The sequence below is a fragment of the Ptychodera flava genome, chromosome 16, assembly GCF_041260155.1.
Source record: "Ptychodera flava strain L36383 chromosome 16, AS_Pfla_20210202, whole genome shotgun sequence".
NCBI lineage: Eukaryota > Metazoa > Hemichordata > Enteropneusta > Ptychoderidae > Ptychodera > Ptychodera flava.
In genome coordinates, this window is record NC_091943.1 from 9,064,158 (window position 1) to 9,086,887 (window position 22,730).

The 22,730-nt window shown below is 36.3% G+C and overlaps 2 protein-coding genes across 2 annotated transcripts in view; both read left to right on the forward strand.

Annotated features, from left to right (window-relative positions):
- The window catches only part of LOC139152740 (heparan sulfate 2-O-sulfotransferase 1-like), a 119,721-nt gene that overhangs the window by 83,416 nt on the left and 13,575 nt on the right, over positions 1-22,730 (forward strand). The window lies entirely within an intron of this gene.
- Positions 5,009-12,225, forward strand: LOC139152739 (sphingomyelinase C-like). Its single transcript, XM_070726053.1, has 3 exons — positions 5,009-5,140; positions 7,460-7,531; positions 8,009-12,225. The coding sequence occupies exons 1-3, from the start codon at positions 5,059-5,061 to the stop codon at positions 9,199-9,201; spliced, it is 1,347 nt and encodes a 448-aa protein (XP_070582154.1). The 5' UTR covers positions 5,009-5,058; the 3' UTR covers positions 9,202-12,225.

Below are 22,730 nucleotides of genomic sequence, written 5' to 3' on the forward strand. Positions count from 1 at the left end.
TGTCAGTTTGACATGTTGACACGGACGTTTTGTCGACAAATCAGAAATTAAAGCACATTCACACTCTACTTTTAAAAGCAGTTTATCTTGGACTGTAATCAGTTCATGGCTGACTACTGGGTACAATTTTAAACCAGTTACAAAATTAAGTTTCTTGAAACAGATTTTTTTCAAAATCACGAAATCTTCACTTCCTGGTTCTCAGATTAGCAATTCTTCACATTCATAATTATCATCATCTTAATTTTTTGTCTTCCTTTGAAAGCTTTATCAAGTTATTCAATTTTCTTTTGAGATAAAACTTAGGGTGCGGTTCAAAATGAAGGAAAACAACATTTGTTTGAGTCAGTGTCTCAAATTGTCGTTGGCAATGTTTTTTTGAAAGATGTATTCAAACATTTATAATTGCGGATCCATAATGGATACTTTCCAGAAATGCAGCTGAATTGAATTGAATGATATGTGAGAATTTGGTTTATAAATGCAATAAACAATGTTTAAATTGCATTTCCAGGCCTGTAATACACATACAAATGGGAAATTGCAAATTATTAACTGTAAATGACAAATGTGAAATGTTGAAGAAGGTTCTTTGAAGGTTCAGGAAAGAAAATGCACCGGGTCCAGATGGATTGCCCAATCAAGTTCCATTCTCCATGTTCCAGGTGTAAAGGTCCATCCATTCAAATGCAACAAGCAGGTGTTCAACTAGACAAATGATTTGAAAGGGAAGTAAAATTGGTGAGATATGTTTTGGCATCCTCCATGAAATACTAGAATAAAAATTACAAGTCTCTTTCTACCTGATGTATGACAACTTCATTCTGAGTACCATGTTTCAGATTATACTGATGTAGTTCGATGCTTATTTCCTGTAAAAAGTTGTGTTAAGATATGAAAAAGGATATGCGAGACGTAAAAGATGGTATGGCAGAGCAAATGCATAAAATTTTGCAGCCTTAAATTGAAAGTGGCGTTTATTGCCATGGCAGTTGGTGAGGTCAATGTCATATTCATTGCTGATCCAAGGAACCTGAAAGCATCACTTCACTGCTCTTTTTCTTTTCCTGAAAAACTAACTTTCCAACAGGAAATGATAGGTTTGTATTAATTTGGTAATGGAAAGGGTTGAAGTAGTCCGGATTCCAGGGTTGTTTTGAAACCATGCCATGGCACTGACAGTGGCTTGTTGCTAAATCTTAGTCTAATATGTGCCGGTACATTGGATGTTAGACTTAGGCCATCACCGTAGCAACATCATGTTGTATCTTGTGTAACCTTGATAATCGTTGATGTCAGTTGTACGCACTTGACTGGTTGCCATGGGATACCGTCCATTTCTAAAAGCGCTCCTTAATCACCAAATTTATCACATAACACATTTACCAACACAGTTAAATCCAAATGATTTGCAGTAAGCGGTTTTCTGCTTTTCCCACCACTCCACTTTACAATATCAATTTCATCACCATGACAACTGTGCAGATGACTGGATAGCAGGGATGGTGAGGAATTGTAATTTTCAAATTTATCGTCCAATTTTAGACTGTTTTTATCACAGTATCTAATGGGAAACAAATCTGATAATAACTGGTACTGAATATCACTGCAATAAAAAGGAGATCACAGGTTATTCATAAATTGTTATCAGAGAAAATGCATCACTATGTATTCCAGGGGACACATTCAACAACAGTAATGGAAACTCAAAAAAAATCTCACAAGTAGTTAAAGAGGATTAGCTGTAACTTTGACCATTACTTTTGTTCTGTGAAACACATTGTCATTCTTTTTTCCAAAAGTGTGGTGAAATACTGAGTATTGCCAATACGTGTGGTGAAATACTTGGTATTGCCAATACATGTGGTGATACTGGGTATTGCCAATACATGTGGTGAAATACAAGGTATTGCCAATACGTGTGGTGAAATACTGGGTATTGCCAATACATGTGGTGAAATACTGGGTATTGCCAATACATGTGGTGAAATACTGGGTATTGCCAATACATGTGGTGAAATACTGGGTATTGCCAATACGTGTGGTGAAATACTGGGTATTGCCAATACATGTGGTGAAATACAGGGTATTGCCAATACATGTGGTGAAATACTGGGTATTGCCAATACATGTGGTGAAATACTGGGTATTGCCAATACATGTGGTGAAATACTGGGTATTGCCAATACATGTGGTGAAATACAGGGTATTGCCAATACATGTGGTGAAATACTGAGTATTGCCAATACATGTGGTGAAATACTGGGTATTGCCAATACGTTTGGTGAAATACTGGGTGTTGCCAATACGTGTGGCCTTATTGCTGACATATGAATGCTGAGTGCCAGCCTAATATTCAGACTTGAATTTAGTTGTCAACACCAATGTTGGACTTTATACACATACACACTGTATTGACAGTTTGAATGCTGGGCATACCATATTTACAGTGGGCTTTAAATTCATTGCCACAACTGTGTATGTGAGAGAGTTTCAACTAGGAAAACATCTTCTATAAACTTTCAGCTGTAACTGTTACTACAAACAGCTATATTGTCCATCAAGTGCAATCTACTGTTCAGCTATTGGTCTAGACAGTGTTGCCCAATGCTGGTTTACGGTAATTACTCAATGAATGACTTTGAAATGTGTGATGATACTCAAGCTGATAATTTGCATTGTACATCCAGTGTGTCTTGCTCTTATACAGAGTTGTAGCACCAAATTGAAACCCACTGTGTATGACTTTTGGAGTCAAACAAGCAAGTGTACTGACAAAAAAATTAAACATGCGCCGCAAGTTACAGCTATGGAGCTTAAGTTTGAAAAGACAACTGTCATATTTGTTTAATAGGGTAGAGTGTTGTTCAATGTGAATAGTTCGGGAGCACAAATAAAAAGTGGGCAAACTGATAAAACTGTGCAAACTGCTTGTTGAGAATGATGTTGAAGAAAAAGATAGAGCATATATACACCACTGGAGAGTCTAATTCTCTAAATTTTGTGTCTGTGTATTCTCATAGAGCTGAACAGCCAGCACTGACCACAGCATTGCATCTTGGGTACCATGATGAATAATATAATATCTGCAAGGAACCAACTGCATAATAGATTTGTGCAAACAAAAAAATCCCATATTTCCATCAGGGATAGAAATTATTAATTCATAATGTAATTTGGTGTCTTGGCAAAGACTATTTTCATAGCAATGAGTGATCGGTTTCACCCTGAACTCCCCGGGCTAGACTGTGTCACCATTACTACCTTGTCATTTATTCAGCGCTTTCAGAAACATCTCTCATATCCCCACTGGAGCTCAATAAATTATTTTATCCCCCGGTATGATACACATATTATGCTGTTTTCCAGCTGAAATGTGCTGATATGATTGTCTGTAGCCTAACAAGGCTGCAAGAATAATGGGGGACAACAGTTGTCAAATCCTTGGAAACGTATCTCAGCGTTTCAGTTTGACTAAATATCACTTCATGTAGTAAGATGATCAAGATTGATTGAACAGAACTTGGTGAAGGTGTCCCTTTGTGAGGAATGGGACTTCCAAGAAAACCATCTTGTTGAATAGAGAAACCTCCAGAGTGTTTATGATCTCTGTTCCTCTGAAAGTTTGGACACTTTTAATAATCATTCAAATGTCTTCAATAATTCCATAAGACCTGATACCAAGAATAAGTAACTATCACATTTTTTGCAGATTTTAACGAACGGTGGCCTTTAAAGCCAATGTGTACAGCCATACATTGCACTGTATGGCCTACTGCTTTTGTCATTGGCTGTAAAGTTTCAGTTCAGTGTTCTCCACTGCTTGGAAAAGCAGATGGGTGATAAATTTGCATAACAACATATAATTTGCATATTTTTGTTATGGAAATGAACCAATCTGTACTTACTAACATATGAATAGGTTGCTCCAAAAACAGACGGGTGGACCATTGCTAAAAATTCCCCCTCTGGAGAAGCTTGCAGTTTACTGTTATCTGGGAAAGCCGGTGGAAAAGCGTTAACCTGGGATGTGGCAGTATTTGTCAATAAACATTATCTTGTGACAAGTTATTTCACAATGGTAATGACATGGCTTTGATGTACAAAAAAATTACAAAAATATCACAAAGAACGCATGGCCTTACATTGCTATATCTGTGCAGGACACATATGAAGATATCACCTATGATGAGAGTCCGCATCAAAGGAATGCTTGCTCATTAAGTACTTTTACATGTAATATGTGATGTGACATTGCAGAAACTTATTCTGTAAGTGTCTGGAAATATTGTGAACATCTCAAATTGATTAGGTAGAACGCACCTCGGGAACAGATATTCGGGCCTTCAAATTTTATCAATTTTCTTCTGACCTACCACTTGTGGGGACTCATTTGAAGCTCTTGGCGAAAGAAAAGTTTCACTGTCTTAGTTTTTCGAAAATCGAAAATTTTATTTTTTTCCTATAGAGTTAACACAGGGATGGCGGCCATTTTGAATTTCAAATATCGAGAAATCGCAAGTTATTTGTCTCTCTAGTGCCAAAGTTTGCACGGTGACCCCTGATTATATTCTTGCTTCGGTAAGAGAATGGTTGAAAGTTTCACTGAGGAAAGTTTGAGCAAAAGTTTAAGTCTTTCACTTTCGAGGTGTATATTACCTTAAATTGATTACGTATGAAAGCAGATCAGAGCTTTATCTGGAATATTGGGATGACCACACCAAGAGTATCATCATCTGCATTGTACATGTGCATTGAAATGTTTCTGTAGACTGTATAATAGCATGTTATCATTGGTCATATGAGCATCGAGGTTTGTTTCTGTCAATTGTGTCAATTGTGTCAGCAACTGAACTGTTTACTGTTTATTTTGATGGGTTTGTGTGACAGCAAGCTCTGATAAGCAAGTATCAAAGTGTAAACTGTGATGTGGTAGCGGGCCAGGCAGCTTGTATCATGTGATGCCAGTTTGTTGAACTCTGCTACCAAAGGTTAAAATATTGATCCGCGTCCACTTTGAGAGGGTTTGCCGCAGAGTTTTTGCAAGTATTTGAAGAAATGTACAAGAATTACCTGTTGAAGAAATTCAACATGAAACTTGTAATTTTGCTACTGGCAGGTGCCTTCGTGTGCTCATCAGGTGAGTTGATTTGTTTTGTTTTTATATTTTGGTAGGCTAGCATTTTCATGACCTTTTTGTACAAAATGCAATGAATCTTGCACAGACCCAGAATTGCATACTTTACTGTTATTTCCAAACATTTGATCAGTGGTGGATTTCTAAAATAAAAAAAATTATTGGACAACGGATTTGAATGTTTGGTCTTTTCTTTCGGAAAATACTTCTTCAGAGCAGAAACTATAATGAAAATATCAGTTTATATTTTATGCAATTAATATAAACATAAAACCACAACTATTCATCTGTAAACAGAGGAATATAATTGTAATGATGGGGAATGACAGTTTAGGAAAATCATGCACTCTCAGTTCAACAAAAAGTATATTCTCATTTACTAGGATTCAGCTTACAATGACCAAACTGAAATTACCAGTATAAAGAACTCACAAATCAAGCTTTCTTTCAGTACTTCTATTTGATCAGCAATGTCATCTGTTCAGTGTTAATTAGGAACATTATCGCTATCTTTTGACCTTTTTACGCCAATATGGTTGCAAAGAAGCGGTTGCTGATGTTGTTCGATTTACTGAAAGATGTCTAAAAAATGGTCGACCTTAGACAACTTCCATCCAATTTTGCCTACACTGTGTAGAAAATCCTCGGGTCAGGGGTTAACAGTAGCCCACCTAAAACACAGTGTAGGCAAAATTGGATGGAAGTTGTCTATGGTCGACCATTTTTTAGACATCTTTCAATAAGTCGAACGACATCAGCAGTTGTTCGTTTAATTGGTGTAAAAAGGGTCAAAAGATAGCGATAATGTCCCTGTTAATTAGGAACTTCCCCTATGAAAGCCAGATTATTGTAAATCTATGCAAATGTAACTTCCCGTTTAATCCAGAGTCTGGATATGGCAGTCAGAAATATCAGTATTACTCTTGCTTTATGTAGTTGATTTGATTGTGAATTTCTCATGTCTGTAGTGATACCGTTAGTTAGATTTGAGGTATTGAAATGGAAAGCCTTGATTTTAGCTTAATCTTTCTGTAAAGAAACTTTAAACCATTCCCTTTCAAAATTAAGAATAAAAAAATAAGGGGTCACTGTACAAAATCTGGTACTACAGAAAAATATTCCCTGATATTTACCGTCACTTGAAATTCAAAATGGCCGCCAATCATCTGTTAACTTTATGGAAAAAATAAAATATTTGATTTTCACATGTTAAAGCAAGGCAAACTTTATTTACTCCATTCACTTCAGATCAAAATAAGCACCAAAAAAAGTATTGTGAAAGTTTAAGAGGCTGAATACCTGTGCCCTGAGGGGTACATTCAAGTGTTCACAAGCAGTGAATAAAATGCATGTGTGCAGGCAAATCAAACAACCTGATTGATGTCAAGCGTTGTATACAACAAAAGTCAGTGCAGGTACAGACAGTCCTTCCCTGGCACCTGATGGTCTCACTCGTTGTCATCCATCATCAGAATCAATTTCATATTAGCTTTGATTTTCTGATCCCATGGACTGATAGAAGGCGCCATAATGTGAAAAGTTTTGCCACCGTCGTAGATCAAACAGACCACACACTGGCAATCAAAATGAAAATATCTTGTGTCGTGACTAATATCAGTTTTTACAAATTGATTGTGGAAGCAAAGTTGAACTGAGGCATTGATTGTTTACAGGAGAATGGATCTAAACGATAAATTGTGATTTTAGTACTGAACTTTTACATTATATTTTCTGATCTCACATATATATATATAAATATATATATATATATATATATATATATATATATATATATATATAATATATATACACACACACACACACACACACACACATTTCTTTAAGTACAAAGTAATATCTATCTGTTATACAGTATTATTTTGTATTTGAAGTAATTGTGTTATTATTTATAATGCTCTGCTTTTAGTATCAAGCACGAATTTCCCACAATATATGTGTTTGTGTGTGTGTGTGTACATATTTATTTATTTATTTATTTGTGTTGTGTGGTGTGTGTGTGTGTTGTGTGTGTGTGTGTGTTGTGTGTGTGTGCGCAATTTTATGGTGAATAATCTTATTTATGTATTTGTGAAAACAATTATTTAATCCGTTGCATGGCTGTAAACAATTACCCATACAGTACATTTGTCACATGGCATTTGTACAGATACATACCACATCATCACCAGCCACAAATGATGATGCTGTCTAGCCAGTCATAAACTCAGTATACCTCAGTAGAATTATGTCATTTGTGTGTCAATGTGTATCATTTTTGAATGTGACTTTTTGTGTGACATTCTGATATGATTCTACTTACAGTCACTTCTCAGCACGTTGAAGAAGTTATATGTGATGAGGATACAGACACATCAGGGCTGCATGTATGGCTAGGTAAATAATATATCTTGAAAGTTGCGTGCATGTAGTTTGAGATGTTAAAATTGTGTCATCATGACATGGAGATCAAAACCCTTCATCAAAAGAAAAAGACAGTATGACTACTTGTGAAAATCTTTCAGTTTGGTGGTAGAGGACAGACTTCAATTTATGTTGACAAGTTGATCATTCAGAATTGTGTCTTCAAGGAACTTCCCCAGAATAACAGTAAATTTTTGTTTTCAGGAGAAAATCATCATTTTGATCAAGTATGAAAATTAAATTCTCAAGAATGGCAAAAATATGAAAAAAATACCAACATGTTCAACATCAACAGCAAACACCATCCCAGATTTGGACATCAATTTTTCTGCAGCCAAAGATGTGTGTTTCCTAGTATTGGTCATTGATCTCAATGTACATGTTCATGTGAAGTTCAGTGTTAACCGTTCATGGGATCTCATGTGTGATGTAATTTTTTCTTTGTATCAGATGATGTACCGGGATGTGACGCCAATGCATCCTACTGCGATCTGTTTGGTTTTGATTATGTATGCAGTAAGGAAATCGAACGGGGAGCTGAAGTTTGTGCCAATGGTACCCAAGTTTTATGCCAGCCAAAGCCGGCTATCCCACTGAAAGAGCCAACCCCAGCCACCACTTTGAAGGTCGTGGCCTACAATGTTCTGGAATTGAGGTACTTGTATTGGATGGAGGGCCAACGGGAGCGTACGTGTCGCATCCCTTACCGCATCTTCGAGAAGTTTGGAGATCTGGATGCCATCTTGTTCCAGGAGGTGTTCATGGAAGGCTGTTTCCCAGAAGTGACCCTTCATGACCTCCTCTACATGCATGGCTTCAAGTACAACACGACAACTGTTGGAAAAACAGCCCGAGAAAACGAGATCCTTCGTTTGGAACATGGTGGTATTTTCATAGCATCCAGGTGGCCGATTGTGAAACAGGATGAGTATGTATTTGTATCAGTTGATAGATCTGATACAGATGTGTTTGCATCAAAGGGCATCAGTTATGCTGCTATCAAGAAAAGTGTGGATGGCATCACAAGACGCTACAACCTCTTTTCAACACACATGCAGTCTCGAAACGGCCAAACACGAGAACAGGTCCGCATTATCCAGTCCATTGAATTTCAACTCTTCTTGCAAAAGTTGAAAATCCCAGCAAATGAAGCAGTCATTTATGGAGGCGACTTCAATGCTGATTATCTATTAGATCCAAACCATGTGATGAATGTTCTGCGGGCCATGGATGCAGCCGAACCAAATGTCATCGGGCCGCTGAGAACCACTTACGACAGAGCCAATAACACCCTCCTTGGGATAGACCCAGATGGCAGATTGTCCTGGCTTGACTATGTCGTTTGGATCAAGTCACATCTGAATCCCATCTCCTCTAGTCTAGAAGCGATCAAACTCGTTGACAGCCCATTTCCATTCTGTGATTTCGGTATGCTCAGTGTGCCCACATACATCTACCCTAATGCCGAGGAATGCAGGCGCAGCGAAATGGCGGCGGATCTCTCCGATCACTACCCAGTCATTGGAATCATGGAATTCCCCCTCGAAGCCGTTTCGAATACCTGTCATCCTGTAGCCATGGCAACTACTTCTATCATCCCTTTCATCCTGATGACCTTGATACAGTTACTGTTCAGGATGTGATTTTAACATTTACATTCTTGACCTTTAACCTTTCAAGTTTGTTTCTTCTTGACCCTCCTGTCTTTCTATAGAAATGTCACCCCAAGATAGTCCATGGGAATTTCATCACTATCCACTAAAGAATAGTGATGAAACAGAATGATTGATACACTTTCATCAAAAATGCAATCGGTTTTCTTATGTTGATTGCAGAGTGTATATTTGAAATTAAAGTCAGACAATGAATACATTCATTAAAAAATAATGGTCATGATAATCATCATCTTGAAAAGCTCTTCTCATGAAAGAATTTTTATCAGTTTTTTCTTACTCACTTGTATACACTTGTACTGCTCTACAATGACAGACTAGAACGAATTCTCCAATTGTAAATTGCTTGTAACTCATCTACTTAAACCAAAAGAAAGTAAAGTTATGCACTTTTCATTCATTCACTTGTTAATTTTTCTGTAAATACTTATAAAGATTTGCAAATATTATGACCATTAAACAGGTTTCCACCTCTGTCCATACATACAGATATCAGTGGTATGGTTATCTGTTATCATGGCATGTGTTGGTATTTGTAAAGTCATTCTATCTTGCACCTTTAAGATCTGGAAGATCAAAGGCTTCGCAGGCCATTTTATTGTAGCCCTTTGTTCTCAGCTATTGTTTTATTTTGAATACATTGTTTCAGTGTGGTAGCCTGAGTCTGTTCAGAGTGTGCAGGGACAAGGGTTAAAGGTCAACTTTATCGTGCTTGTAGTTTAGAAGTCAAAATGAGGTGAGGGACCAACATATTCAGATAGTTTGATAGGTAGTTGTCGGAGATTAATGATTGTGCATTTCAGTGTTTGGAAACAGTTGAGTTACACATTGAAAAATTTGAATGTGTGACTTGCTGTTTGAGTTTGTGTCATTACTGATGAGGTCATCAAAATAAAAGGTTTATGCATTATCCTACAGCAAGACATAAATATAATACAAATTTTGTATATCACCACAAGATATGTAATAAGCAGTGTAGTTTGCCTGGTAGATACATGTTAATATTGCCCTCTGTTATAATAAATTGTGTAGGTTTTGTGTGTGCACAAACCTTAAACCAAATGCATTACCCTTACTGATTAGTTCATTTTTGTAACAATTTCAATAGTGACCCTGAGGCAGCCAATCACTTTTCCTCTTTTATAATTCACCTGTATGTGGATGGAATGTAAAATTTCTTGACTTTCTTGTATTGATCAGTGTTTGGCTGCCCTTCAGGATTGTCGTCTTTCATTTTTAAGCAGCATAACTATCGCATAATTATCGTAGCAGCTGAAAAATTCATGCACGATGACCATCACTTTTGTCATGGCAACCAACCAACCAATCATAAAATGTTATGAATTCGTGTTGTCTGGAATTGCAACAGTGAATGGGATTCACTAAAACATTGTTTCCATTTGATGTGATGACAATAGTTCTATTCTGACTCCGCATTAATCAGTCTGTCTCATCTTGTTGCTGAGATGTCTTCCAGATAATGGCTGCCTCTTCATTTTCTTCTTAGGACAGTAAAATACATTAATTTAATCTTGATTATATCTGTGATTGACTTCTGCAGTTGTCTGTGCATGGTTGGTCAATCGGTATTGGCCATTATCTCCATATTTATTTTTTTATTACATGATATTGACGGAATTATGCCTTGACTTTTTTGATGAATTTCGGATACAGCTCAACAAGGTAGGAGCCGTGTTCATCTTGATTGAAACAGTGAATGCTGTTTTCAGTGAAAGCGGATATAGAAGCCATTGCATGTAAAACACTGCTGATGGTAAAATATACGAATTCCATCCCTGCTTCATTAGTAGGACATGCCCTAAATATCACGCTGAGTTTGTTTTGTCTTGTGTGGGAAAAGGAATATCTTTGTGTTATGTTGAAATATTAAGTTATTCCCTTTGAAGTCCACCTAGCCAAACTGTAATATGTAGTTACTGTTTGGTTTCAACACTACGGTCTCAGCAATCTTGAATTGTGGAGAGTACGGTAGAACTCGGGTGGGAAATGAAGCAGTGCTCTCCATCTCAACCATCAATTGCCTCTCGGTTCAAGGTAGAACAAATCCATACACGCTCCAAACTACTGCCAAGTAGGGTATTTTTTGCCCAACAATTGATCCTTGCTTAGGTAGGAGAATGGTAACATCTGCTGCAATGACTTGTTGCTGCTCTCACCTCCTCTAACCTTGCATCAAGAGTGAAAATCAATCGTGAAGTCTTGTGAAAAAGTCTAGAGAAAAACAAGGTTCTTTAAACACATAATGTATTTCAGCAAATATATAACAAGTTGTAATTTATAATGTCTTCAAGATATGCTACTAAGCTCTTTGCTGCACCAGTCAACTAGTATTGATTTTTCAGATACAAAAAAAAAAATGAATTTAGTTACCATCTGTTTGGACTCCCAGGAGCAAGAGAGAAGAAATACTCCAATATTCTCACAAAATATCTGACGGCTTAGGGCAGAGTTTGGAAAAATCCAGTAACCTGTAACATATGTGCATTTACACACAGTCAACCAGGACCCTTTAAACACTGCAGGTAGTTTTGCCGCGGGCGGAATAATTCCTTGATTGCCTTGTCACTGTAGTTCTGCAGTCTCTTAAGTGGTGACCTTTGACACCGTGCAAAATGGAACTTTGCTAAACAGGGATAGGGTTACCTTCCCTAGAGGGTGAAGGTCGTACGAGGTCACTGCACAAGGAATGCTGTGTCATAATTAGACTTAACGTAAACACACCAAGAAGGTATAATGAATGTGAGTTTTTTCATTCTGCCAGTGTTGTCCAGGGTTTCACAGTTGCTTAGTTCTTCCTCTCATTTTGTATTTTCAGCAAAATTTTTGGACACAGCTCATCTCTCAGAAAGATATACATTGGTTTCAGATCCATGCTTTGCACTACCGGTAAATGGTTGTCACTAATTAAAGTTTTGTTAAATATTACGTTATACTCTTGTGGCCCCACCCGTACATCTGTTTTACTGTTCGTTACAACATCCCAAAGCTGTCTGGAAAAACTTTTAAATAAATAATAAATAAATAAATAAAATTGTACCCTATATACTGCTTACCAACCATAACTGTAAAACTGCTTACCAACCAATCTATAATTAGTGTAAGAAGCACAAGTACCCATGCTGTATCTCTGTAGTGACTGATACAGCGTACTGATTTCATCAGTTGTCAATCTTACCGGTATTGAGAGCAATGCAAGAGAAAAAGGTTTTTATCATTTCCAAAATAGCCCCCAAAATTCCAATTTTGCTGCAATGAGAGCTTTATACTGCATGCCAATTATTTTCGTTGCTTTTCAATGATAGCAAGTAAATGTGACAGTTTTCAATATTTTCACAACAGCCTGAAATATTGCCTCAATAGTAGCACTCACACTCTCAGATATCAGTCCATTAAAACGTAATTGGTGGGAGAAATACAGCATAGAAGTGCCATTGGCATGAGTCTTGCCAGCCATTTCAGTTTATTCCGGTGACGAGTTATCATCTAGACTTGGTACAAGTCTGTGAATAAAAATAATTTACTGAATGCGATGTAGAAGAGTAATCATGTCTGTTTTTTCTGACCGTAATGTAAGTGGACTTATCGCGAGATTCTGGGAGAAAGTTATTGCTGATCCCGTTCACTCCATGCATGCGCAAATGCACCGCACAGGGTGTTCACCTCACACAAATGCAGATGCCAGATGGCGTAGGATCGTATTGTAAGTGTTTCACATAAAAAGTAACATTAATGCATTGTAACATGCTGAAATGACTTTATTTTACACAGCCACAGATTTAACCAAGTCTAGTTATAATGCTGTAAAATTTGATTTGAAATTACAAAGTTGATGCACACTACACTATCGAAATGAACACTGGAAACAGGCGACTTTTCTTCATAGTGGGGAAGCTATGATCACAGTATCATCAGGGCCTGTAGTACTGTAACTTTCAATTCGCCCACAGAATAGTTTTTCTATGAAACAAATTCTAGTAATAATAAACCAGCTTTGACACAAAGATACAGCCGTTTTGCCACCTTTGTTTACTCCAGAAGCAAAAGTATTCAAAAGGTATGAAGAAAAACATGAACTGACCTGAAAGGAACGATCGATCAGTCACAGTGAATGTTTCACTGTTGAAGAAAAGCCATTCCCTATCGATGGAATCCTTGATAATAAAAAGAGATACAGGCTTAGCCGAGTGTCAGATCTCAGGAGATATCAGTGTTGTATTATCGTCTCCCTCGGGACTCCTGATGAAATTCTGGAATCCCTTTAATGGTCATATAATATGAAATTTATCATCCAAATCATCAGCGTGATCATCAGCTCTTCTTATGTGGTATTTGTTGGACTGATGTTTTGCTTTTATCCCCGTTTGAACACGAGGCCAGATCAAGACGCTGCTTTGTCAGAGTCACTCATGCACGGAGGGAAGTAGAACCTAGGAACTAATCATCGCTACTGCGATGTACCCGGGAACAAAGAGCCACAGAAAATAAAGTAATAAGAAATACTAGCAGTGTTTTGTCTGGGCTGTAATAAATATGGAGATGAACACGATTTATTCGTAATTCTGGTTAGAAGGTGCTGAATATCCTGGTACAGTATATTTATGGTACATGCAGATTATATACCAAAAATAAGATTCTTTTTCAGCACTAACAATAAACTTGTCCATAAAAGCCACAGTAAAAGCTGAAGTCTTTTCTTGTAATACTCCTTCATTTCTCAGACTCACGAGTCATGGATTTTCTCATTCTTAAATGTCATCACCCTTTGTTAATATCACACCCCCACACCAGATTTAGTAAGTACCTTATGGAGTAGCTGATGGAGTAAGAAGACTTTAAACAATTAGAAATAAGAGGCAGATATTCAACGATATAATTTTCACCGTTACATTAGCTTCTCAGAAGAATAATTTGAGCTTGTTTTTGTATCTAGATTACAATTTAGTCTTGTGACCAAGGTGGTAGCCTAGACTTAAGTTTGTCTCGTTTTAATATGCGCATAATATCCTTTGAGAGAATGAACCAAATTTGCAGTATGGCATTTTTAGAGGATGTGAAATGTGTTAATTTTGTAGATCAAATTCTAAAACAAATCGATATAAATGATTCATCTAATTCATTATGATACAGATAAAAAAATTTTAAAACATTGTTGTTTTTTGACATTTCATATATTTTTAGGATGTTGAGAAGTATACATGTGTGTGACTATCCCAGCATGCATTTTATCATGTGATCCCTCTTTACATGCCAATGATGCTACTTACGAAATCTAGAATTTTCAGTGCCCAGGGCACTTGCTGTGTAGGCATGGCAGAATTTCTTCAAATAAATCACAGCTGGATTTTTTTATGCATTTTCAGGCGTTCCATTTTTTTTCCTGAAATTTCTACCAATGTTTCACAGTGACATAGGATTTACCATTGCAATGGAGCCTTGCTGAAGCTTCAGCTGTATTTTGATGCCCAATGACATCTGTGTCAAAAATGGTCCGTATAATTCCAGTTTTGCTGTAGTTCGCTGCCAATAAAAATATAGAGGATTTTGTCACATTTGAAGAGGAATACAGAGCAAATATAGAAATATTTCGGGGAAACTCTATTTTAATCACTTGTTATGTCATACTGATCAGCAAATTCAACATATTCTGTTTCTTTTCAAAGCTAATTGGAAAACAAACTTTAAGGTAAAATTTTGAAAGAAATACTTGAGGCAAGTGATGGTGTCAAAGAAAAGAATGGTTGATGAAGACTTACACTTTTGTATCATTATTCAATAATAGTACACCCACTATTAACCCCTGTATAATCTATCAACAGTGTAGAGACTATATATGTCCAGGCAAAGCCTGACAGATTACTCATAGATATCAAACTTCTATATATATATCTTTTTTTTTATATTGACTATACTTACATATTTCATGCTGTATGTTTGTCAAAGTGATATTGCTATTGATCATGAACCAGTGTATGAATATTTATATAGGATGACTGCTTGCCAAAACTTGCTTTCTCTTGAGCCTTATTTTCCATCAACGTTGATTGGTTCAGTGGCATTCACATGTGATGTCCATTTGTAAGTTGATTGAGATCTAATTAGAGACAATATTTTTGGAGAGTTGAACTAAGCGAAGTCCTAGAGTCGGTTTCTTTAGAAGTCGGTCAATTATCAACAAACATACTTGTGTTTTGTTTTGCCCTCCTTATAATGGTTCTCTCATCCTACATTATGCCATTATGTCATTTTACATGCACTTATAGGCTTCTCTTCCTTCATCTGTGCTGCATCAACAAAATAAGTTTAATGTTTGCCGGAGGGACCCTACGGAAAACAGGAAGAGACTCCATTAAGGACTTAAGGAGCTACAATGTGTTTCCTGACCATATTTCACAAGAATCATGTCCCACTAATAATGTTTGAAGTAGTTATTAGCCCAAATGATCACACACTGGCCACCGCAAATCATTTTTTCATTAAAATCCAATTTCCAGTTTAATCAAGCGGGCAAACATTAAAGGCATAAAAGAAGAATGTCCCAGGCATTTTTTTTTGAAGGAATGTATTTGCCTTTCAGGCAGTAGATGTGATGTGATGGTTTATTTTGGTGTGGTGTTTGGTTTGTCAACTTTCTTTCACATTGTTTCTGACAGAATGAGTGATCTGTCTATTTCATCCATTTCCATTCTTTGAGGCCCTCCATTAAAATTACCCATACAGCAACATACCTCAGTTCAGGACTTGAAGAAGATGGATTAATGGAATACGTGTGAAGTGCTCCTGCCAATTTTTTTGATATTTAAATACACAGCTGATTTCAGTCGATGTCACAGATACTATGCCTGATATATACACATGATGTTTGTCCCACCCAAACAACAGCTAGAGTTTCATAATAGTTATACCAGTACAGTCTGATTACATTAATTACAGCTGGTAAACTGTGGGTCCATTGAAACTTTATATTCTCATGCAACACCAGGTGTCCAGGTCAAATCTAAGGTGTACCTGGTGTACGGTAGTTGTTATTAAGAGTGTTGATCACGATTTCAGGTTTGTTACTAAATTTAGCTACACGAGCATGACTTTGGATAACGTTGCCTAAAATTCAGACAAATTTTGTTGTAAGCCCGGTTGTTGATGCAGCTTGTACTGGTAGTCTGAGCAATACATTCATACGAATTAGTATGACTTTTTATTACCTAAACTAACACTGGCAGGTTTTCTTTTCATTGTCCTTGCAGAAAATGCGGACAAATATTTATTTATGCATATTAATGAGAGAGAAAATTACACTTTTGATCAGGGCTATTGATTGAGACCCCATTTCTTTTATGAGACTTTTGTTGTCTGTGTTAGATCACACATCTTGGGTTCCATGCACACAATGTGTGTACGCCAGACATACGGCAAGGTTTAGTGAAATACACCGTAAACTTTTATCAACTGATTGGAGTATGACATATTAGCATACTACGGTATATATATCAATTGTTGTGACAGTATGTAAATCTGCTGATAATGGCTAATTATATAGGGTGCATATTTATAAATCATGCAATGTAACCTTTTTGATAATTTTTGACAAGTTTCAATTTAACTTTATGAATGTGCTATCTTGCAATCACTTCCTTTAGGTCTTGTTGGTTGGTTCAAGGTATGGAAGCCATTTTAATAATTCGAAAAACTGAGTTACAAAATCAAATTTCATATTGTAACATATATATCGTGTGTCAAAACTGCTATTTTGTTTGTGAAGCTGGATGTCTTTTCAATCTGTTGCTGATTAGGCCAGGTTTTTGTGGCAGTTTTGACTGGCTTTGATTGCATACATGTATTTATGGAAGATTTACAATGTGATGTGAAATTAAAGGAGACTTGCAAAGTAACAGTGGCAAAGTACAAGGTCTCATGACTTTCTATTTCGCTATGGAACCACTTTTATGTGAAAATTATACTTCACTGCAAGTACAACTGAGATTTAAATCCTTCCCAACTGTGAATGAGTCTAGACAAGAATTTTGTACATTTTTTTAGTTGAAGTTTTATCATCAGATTGACTTTGTGTTTCATCAAAGCCATCAGATTTATACTACACTCCATTATAACCATCACGAGAAATCCTATGTATAATCGTAGAAGGTTCTTTATACTGTTTACTGGATCATCAAGAATTGCATTATTATAAACATAGACATAATACAGTACACATACATGACCCTGACATAAATCATATTGTGTGCATTGAAATGTCAGAATATGAAGTTATTGCGAAATATCGGAAAGGATGCACATATTTTGGACGTGCTTCACTGTAGACCCTGTACTACACATACAGAGCATGAAACTTATACTACCGTAGCACTCATCCAAGGGTCCCTTGGAACTGTTCAACAGTGAACAGAGATGCAGGGCAAGGGGTTGGGGCCTGTAAACGGTAAATATTATGGAATGGGTATCCCATATGCAAAATTCTGTTGTTCTCAATGTCCACAAATAAATTGTATTGTTCTTGATGGTAAATGTATAGTTATGATAAAATATTTGGTTTCGTCAAAAGAAATGTATGATAAAGTCTTCAGTAGCAATCTATGGAAGTGTAACGCAAGTCACAGTATACTGTATGTTTCTACTGTGTGTACTTATGAAAAGTTTGCATTTACTTTCTGTACAGAAGATGTAAGATTGAAGTTTCACTAGCCAGGGGTGCCTTTTATGTTATTCAGGGTTTTCCATGGCATGAATACCGATTTCCTGATGTGCTTGTACATATATATACTTTACAGCTCATGTTTAATGGATCTGCCTTGCAGCAAATAGTTAGAAAGTGTTGCCGTTTTACATTTTTTCCTGCAGTTTTTGGTTTATATTTCACATTTTTGGCTTTACTCACTTTAACTTGTGCTGTATAATGTTGCGGCATTACAAGAGATGAACCAAACAGGAGTTTTATCGGAAAAGATAATTTTCACTTTCAGGTGTTTCAGTCTTGAGTGTTCATTATACTTTGTAGCACCAACTAAGTTAATGTGATACTGTCATAGCATATTCACGATGGAAGAAGTGACATCAGGTTTGCATGTTTTTTCAGAAAAAAATGAGGGAAATTTTAAATATTATATTTAAAATTTCATTATCGTTACCGGGGACGAACCTCCCATATCACTATTCGTTTTCATTATTGATCTATATTTATTAAATATATAATAGTATCTACAAGCTTATACAAATGAGAAAGAAAAATTCGGTCTGTCATAAACGGGCAGCAATCATGTCATTGATATTTTGGCAATCTAAACAATATCAGGCATATACTGCACCCATGGTGCAAGAATACCGTCGTGATATGATGGATGGATATTCATCTTCAATATTTTGCTTGAGCCAAATGTTGTGTAAGGAAGGCAATATTTTGTAGCAATTCAAAGGCAGTAAATAAAGTACCTAAAGAGTGTCTTAAAACGAAGAAGTACAAATACTATGTAATGTGTTTGAAGGCGTTTTGAACAGCTGAGCATGTCAGACGTCTTGATGGTCAGAAGCAAAACATATTCTGCAGTGTCTAAGGTTTACTGAACAGTATTTGAAGGAAAGATCTGTCTACACTGAAGAACACAGATGTAGCTGCACACATATATATACCAGTACACTCACAAACATTAATGCATGCATGCACATGAACTGGTACACATAAATGCAAAATTAACAAAAGTAAGGGCGTGAGAAAGCAAGAGATTGTTGCCATCTGGTAACTAAGCAAAATTTAACCTCAAAGTAAGCTTTGTTGATTGGCAATGAGAAAATCACATCTTACTAAATAATGTTCACTTTGCATTCAGTGAAGAACAAATCATTAAACAGAAGTGTGGACTGGTATGGCCAGATGCATGTTTTGTAAGTTGCTGTTGGTGATATGGTGTACTTGACAGTGTTTAGACTTACTGTGAAATACATGAAGCTCATTGGGGACTGAGTTGAGGAAATGGGAGCAATTGATCAATTTGATTATGGATATAAAACCATCTTTGGATGTGAAATGAATGGAGAACATACTTTGATGTATCCAAATGCACGCCTGGGAAAATATTACCAACTCCCAGTTTGAAATTATATTACCCAATAATCCTGCATATTTAAGGTCAGAAAATCTGCTTACCCGTGCAACATCAGTAAAGGTAGAGAAATACCACGTGTGTTCTGTTTGTTTCTGATAAAATAATCTGATATATTGCGGATTCTGAAATCATCAAACTGAGCCAGTACAGTGTTGTGGGCTATGCAGTCATACTACAGTATGCTGCCTATTCCTCGGAATGGGAGCGTGTTCAGGTTTTGAGCTTTTGCCATCATGGAATTCCAGCAGGATTATAGCATTTATGTAACTATCAAATATCAAACTGCTGTAGTCTCAAGGAAAAAATCAAGATGCGTTAGTGGAATACTTTAGTGGAATCACAAAAAAATGCTATCTCAGTGAAAAATCTTAGAATCATTTATGCTGATTTTAGCGATAAAGAAGATTGGTTTTCTATCTGTGTGTTTTTACTTATGGTATAATACGCCTCAGGAATGGACTTCAGAAAATTTCTATCTTCAATACAGACTTATTGTTGTGTAACTTGCAGAAGAATCAGTCAGAAACTTCAAAGATATCGGCACACCGACCAGCCTGTTTTCAAAGAAATTGCCATTTCATGAAATTTCCACAAGAGCACAGTGGCCATATTGAATCACATATGCCAATTTGTAAAGTAACAAAAACAAAGTTTGCCAAAACTAAACTTAGTGATGAAATATTTTATTGGACGATAACTCAAGAAAATATTAACAACATTTGAATTTAAAAGTTTCAAACTGTCAATGCATAGTACCAGGATGGTGAGGATGTTTCATAAAGTATTGTGTACCGGGGTATACCTTGAATTCTGGAAAATTGCTCCAGTCATATACAAATCAAATATTTCTGGCGATGGTTATCATCAAGTCTTTATGAGATAGCAAATCAGGCTGACACACTCGTTTAAATTTAAGCAACATTGAGATTTAATTAAACTGTCAATGTGTCTCCCTTTTCAAAGGTTTTTTCTACCTTTGACATACACTACAAGTGTGTCTTTAACAAGCTTCAGTTATAATAAATCTGATAAGAAGAGTGCGTGTGAGTGACAGGTCTCACAAAATGTGGAGTTGATTATGTTAATTATCGTGGCCTCAAACTCTAATTGCCCACCGCTGAAATCAGTAACTATCAAAAAAGCCTGATGAAATTATTCCAACCTAATGATGGACTGCCTGAAGACTGAAGTGGACTGTACTGGTGTATATGACATGTATTTATAAAATGGTGTCAGCCTTCTGGACTTCAAACAGCAAAAACGTCTGTTTGGATTTGCCTAGGTGTTCCCTTCTAGTGGACATGATATTTTGTGTGTATTGTTGGAAATTTTCACAGGTGTGTAATTTGTGAGAGCTAATTTGACAATTCTTGTACAGACACAGTTTATAGATGGTATATCATCACTGATGTTATATGGTAACTACAAAGCGTTAATTTTGTTTATTAAAGCTATCCATGGCACAGATTGAAATTCCATGAAGGAAGAACTCTAGGGTACACACAGTGATTATAAGTTGATCATACCAGTATAGGAAGGTCTAAAATCATGCCATTAATACTTTGGGAATGCTGGTATCATTTCTACTACGTTCCAAATGTATCAATGTGTATGACTGTTGTACATTATATATCGGAAACCCAAATAAAATGTAAGGGAAATTAATTAGCATTTGCTGATAAACCGGTATCATTCTTTACAAAAAATACTATGATGGCCATTTTGTAGCCTAATATTCTAATTAACTTATGTATTGATAGTATTTGAGTCTAGTAAAAAAATCTATCATTCTCCAAAAAATGAGAGGATCCTAGATCTTCAAAATACTTTAAGTGATCAGTGCTTGGTACTGAAATTCCCTACACAAAGAAACTGCTTTGAAGTGCTCAGCAGGAATCACTATCAAGAAGTTTGCAATCACAAGATTGATGATATTCTCCTGGCGTCAAAGAAATCAATCGCGATTACTTCTTTGTTGAATTGGTTTGGACATTGCTTCTGTCAATGAATGGTGTGCTTAAGAAAATTCAAAGATTACATGTACATGTTATTATGAGTGCGTCAGTCAGTACTCTGAACACTAGACATGGTGTATAGTTTGTATACCTATCATTTCAAATGAATATCCGATCACCAAATGCACTTTAGCACAGATACAACCATGTACCGGTATTTGAGATCAACTTGTGAGTTACTACTCACTATAATGTTCATCTGCTAATTGGTAACCTGGTGTCACCTCATTCCACATGGAATAGCCCATTAGGCCCCTGAAGACACTGGAATGTACAGTGGGGTTTGCAGATTGGGTTTGGATACTTTTAGAGTGTTTATATGTTTTAATGGCTTTCAAAATGATGAGCAGTCATTTTCTACCAGAAAGACTGCCAAAAGTGACCGGTGCATGTATGGCTGGTAAATTGAAAAATAATGAAAGTAGAAATATTAAAAAATGCAATACTTACATCTCCTGCTCTTTAATGTCATAATTTTTTGACCAACTTACAATACTATCATATTATATATATCATATTTTATGAAGCTGCACTGTCAGTAAAATGTTTGCAATATTTTTTTGTGCAGGGATAGAATGGAACATAATTTTGAATATTTTCCCTGTTTTGGTTAATTTTGGAAATGCACTTTGTGGTCACTGTGTGTTACTGCTTGTTGTATACCGGTATAATAATATCTTCCGTGGAACATAACTCACGAAAGTGGGACTCCTTGTAGACACAGTGATTCATTTACTACTCGCTGACTGTCATGTACCTCAATGAGAGCTCATTGACTTAGAATAGCTGAAAATGCCAACGTTCTGCCTGCAAATACAATAACCAGAATAAATTGTTGTTTTCTGTTAGAGGAGTGCAGTGTAGGAGAGATCACGTCTTGGAATGAGTCATATCAGAAGGTATTTTAATGGCTTGTGCTTTGTGTTCAATGTAAGAGCTCAGATTCAGATGGACAGAGTAATTAATCACTGCCAAATTTAAGAGAAATTTTCTGTAAACTGACATGTGGAGACATAATATGCTGCAAGCCGCAATGATTTACTTATTTTCCGGGCAATTTTGTTGAAGTAATACAATCTTTTGTATCATTGATGGAGACATTTCAAATACCATGCAAATTGTAAACAGTCTTTTACATGAACCTATGAATTTTTAATCAAGGCTAAAAATGTCTTCTTTATTGAGATTTTAATTATACATGCAGCAGTAACATAGAATGTCCAGATGAACATTACAAGATTATGTCATGCAAAGTCGTGATATTGTGTGATGTGCGATATTAAAATGTGAAGAGAAAGTTGTCCTTTCTAGTCTTGTTGGGAGTTGTTACCAAAGGGTTAGGAGAACATGA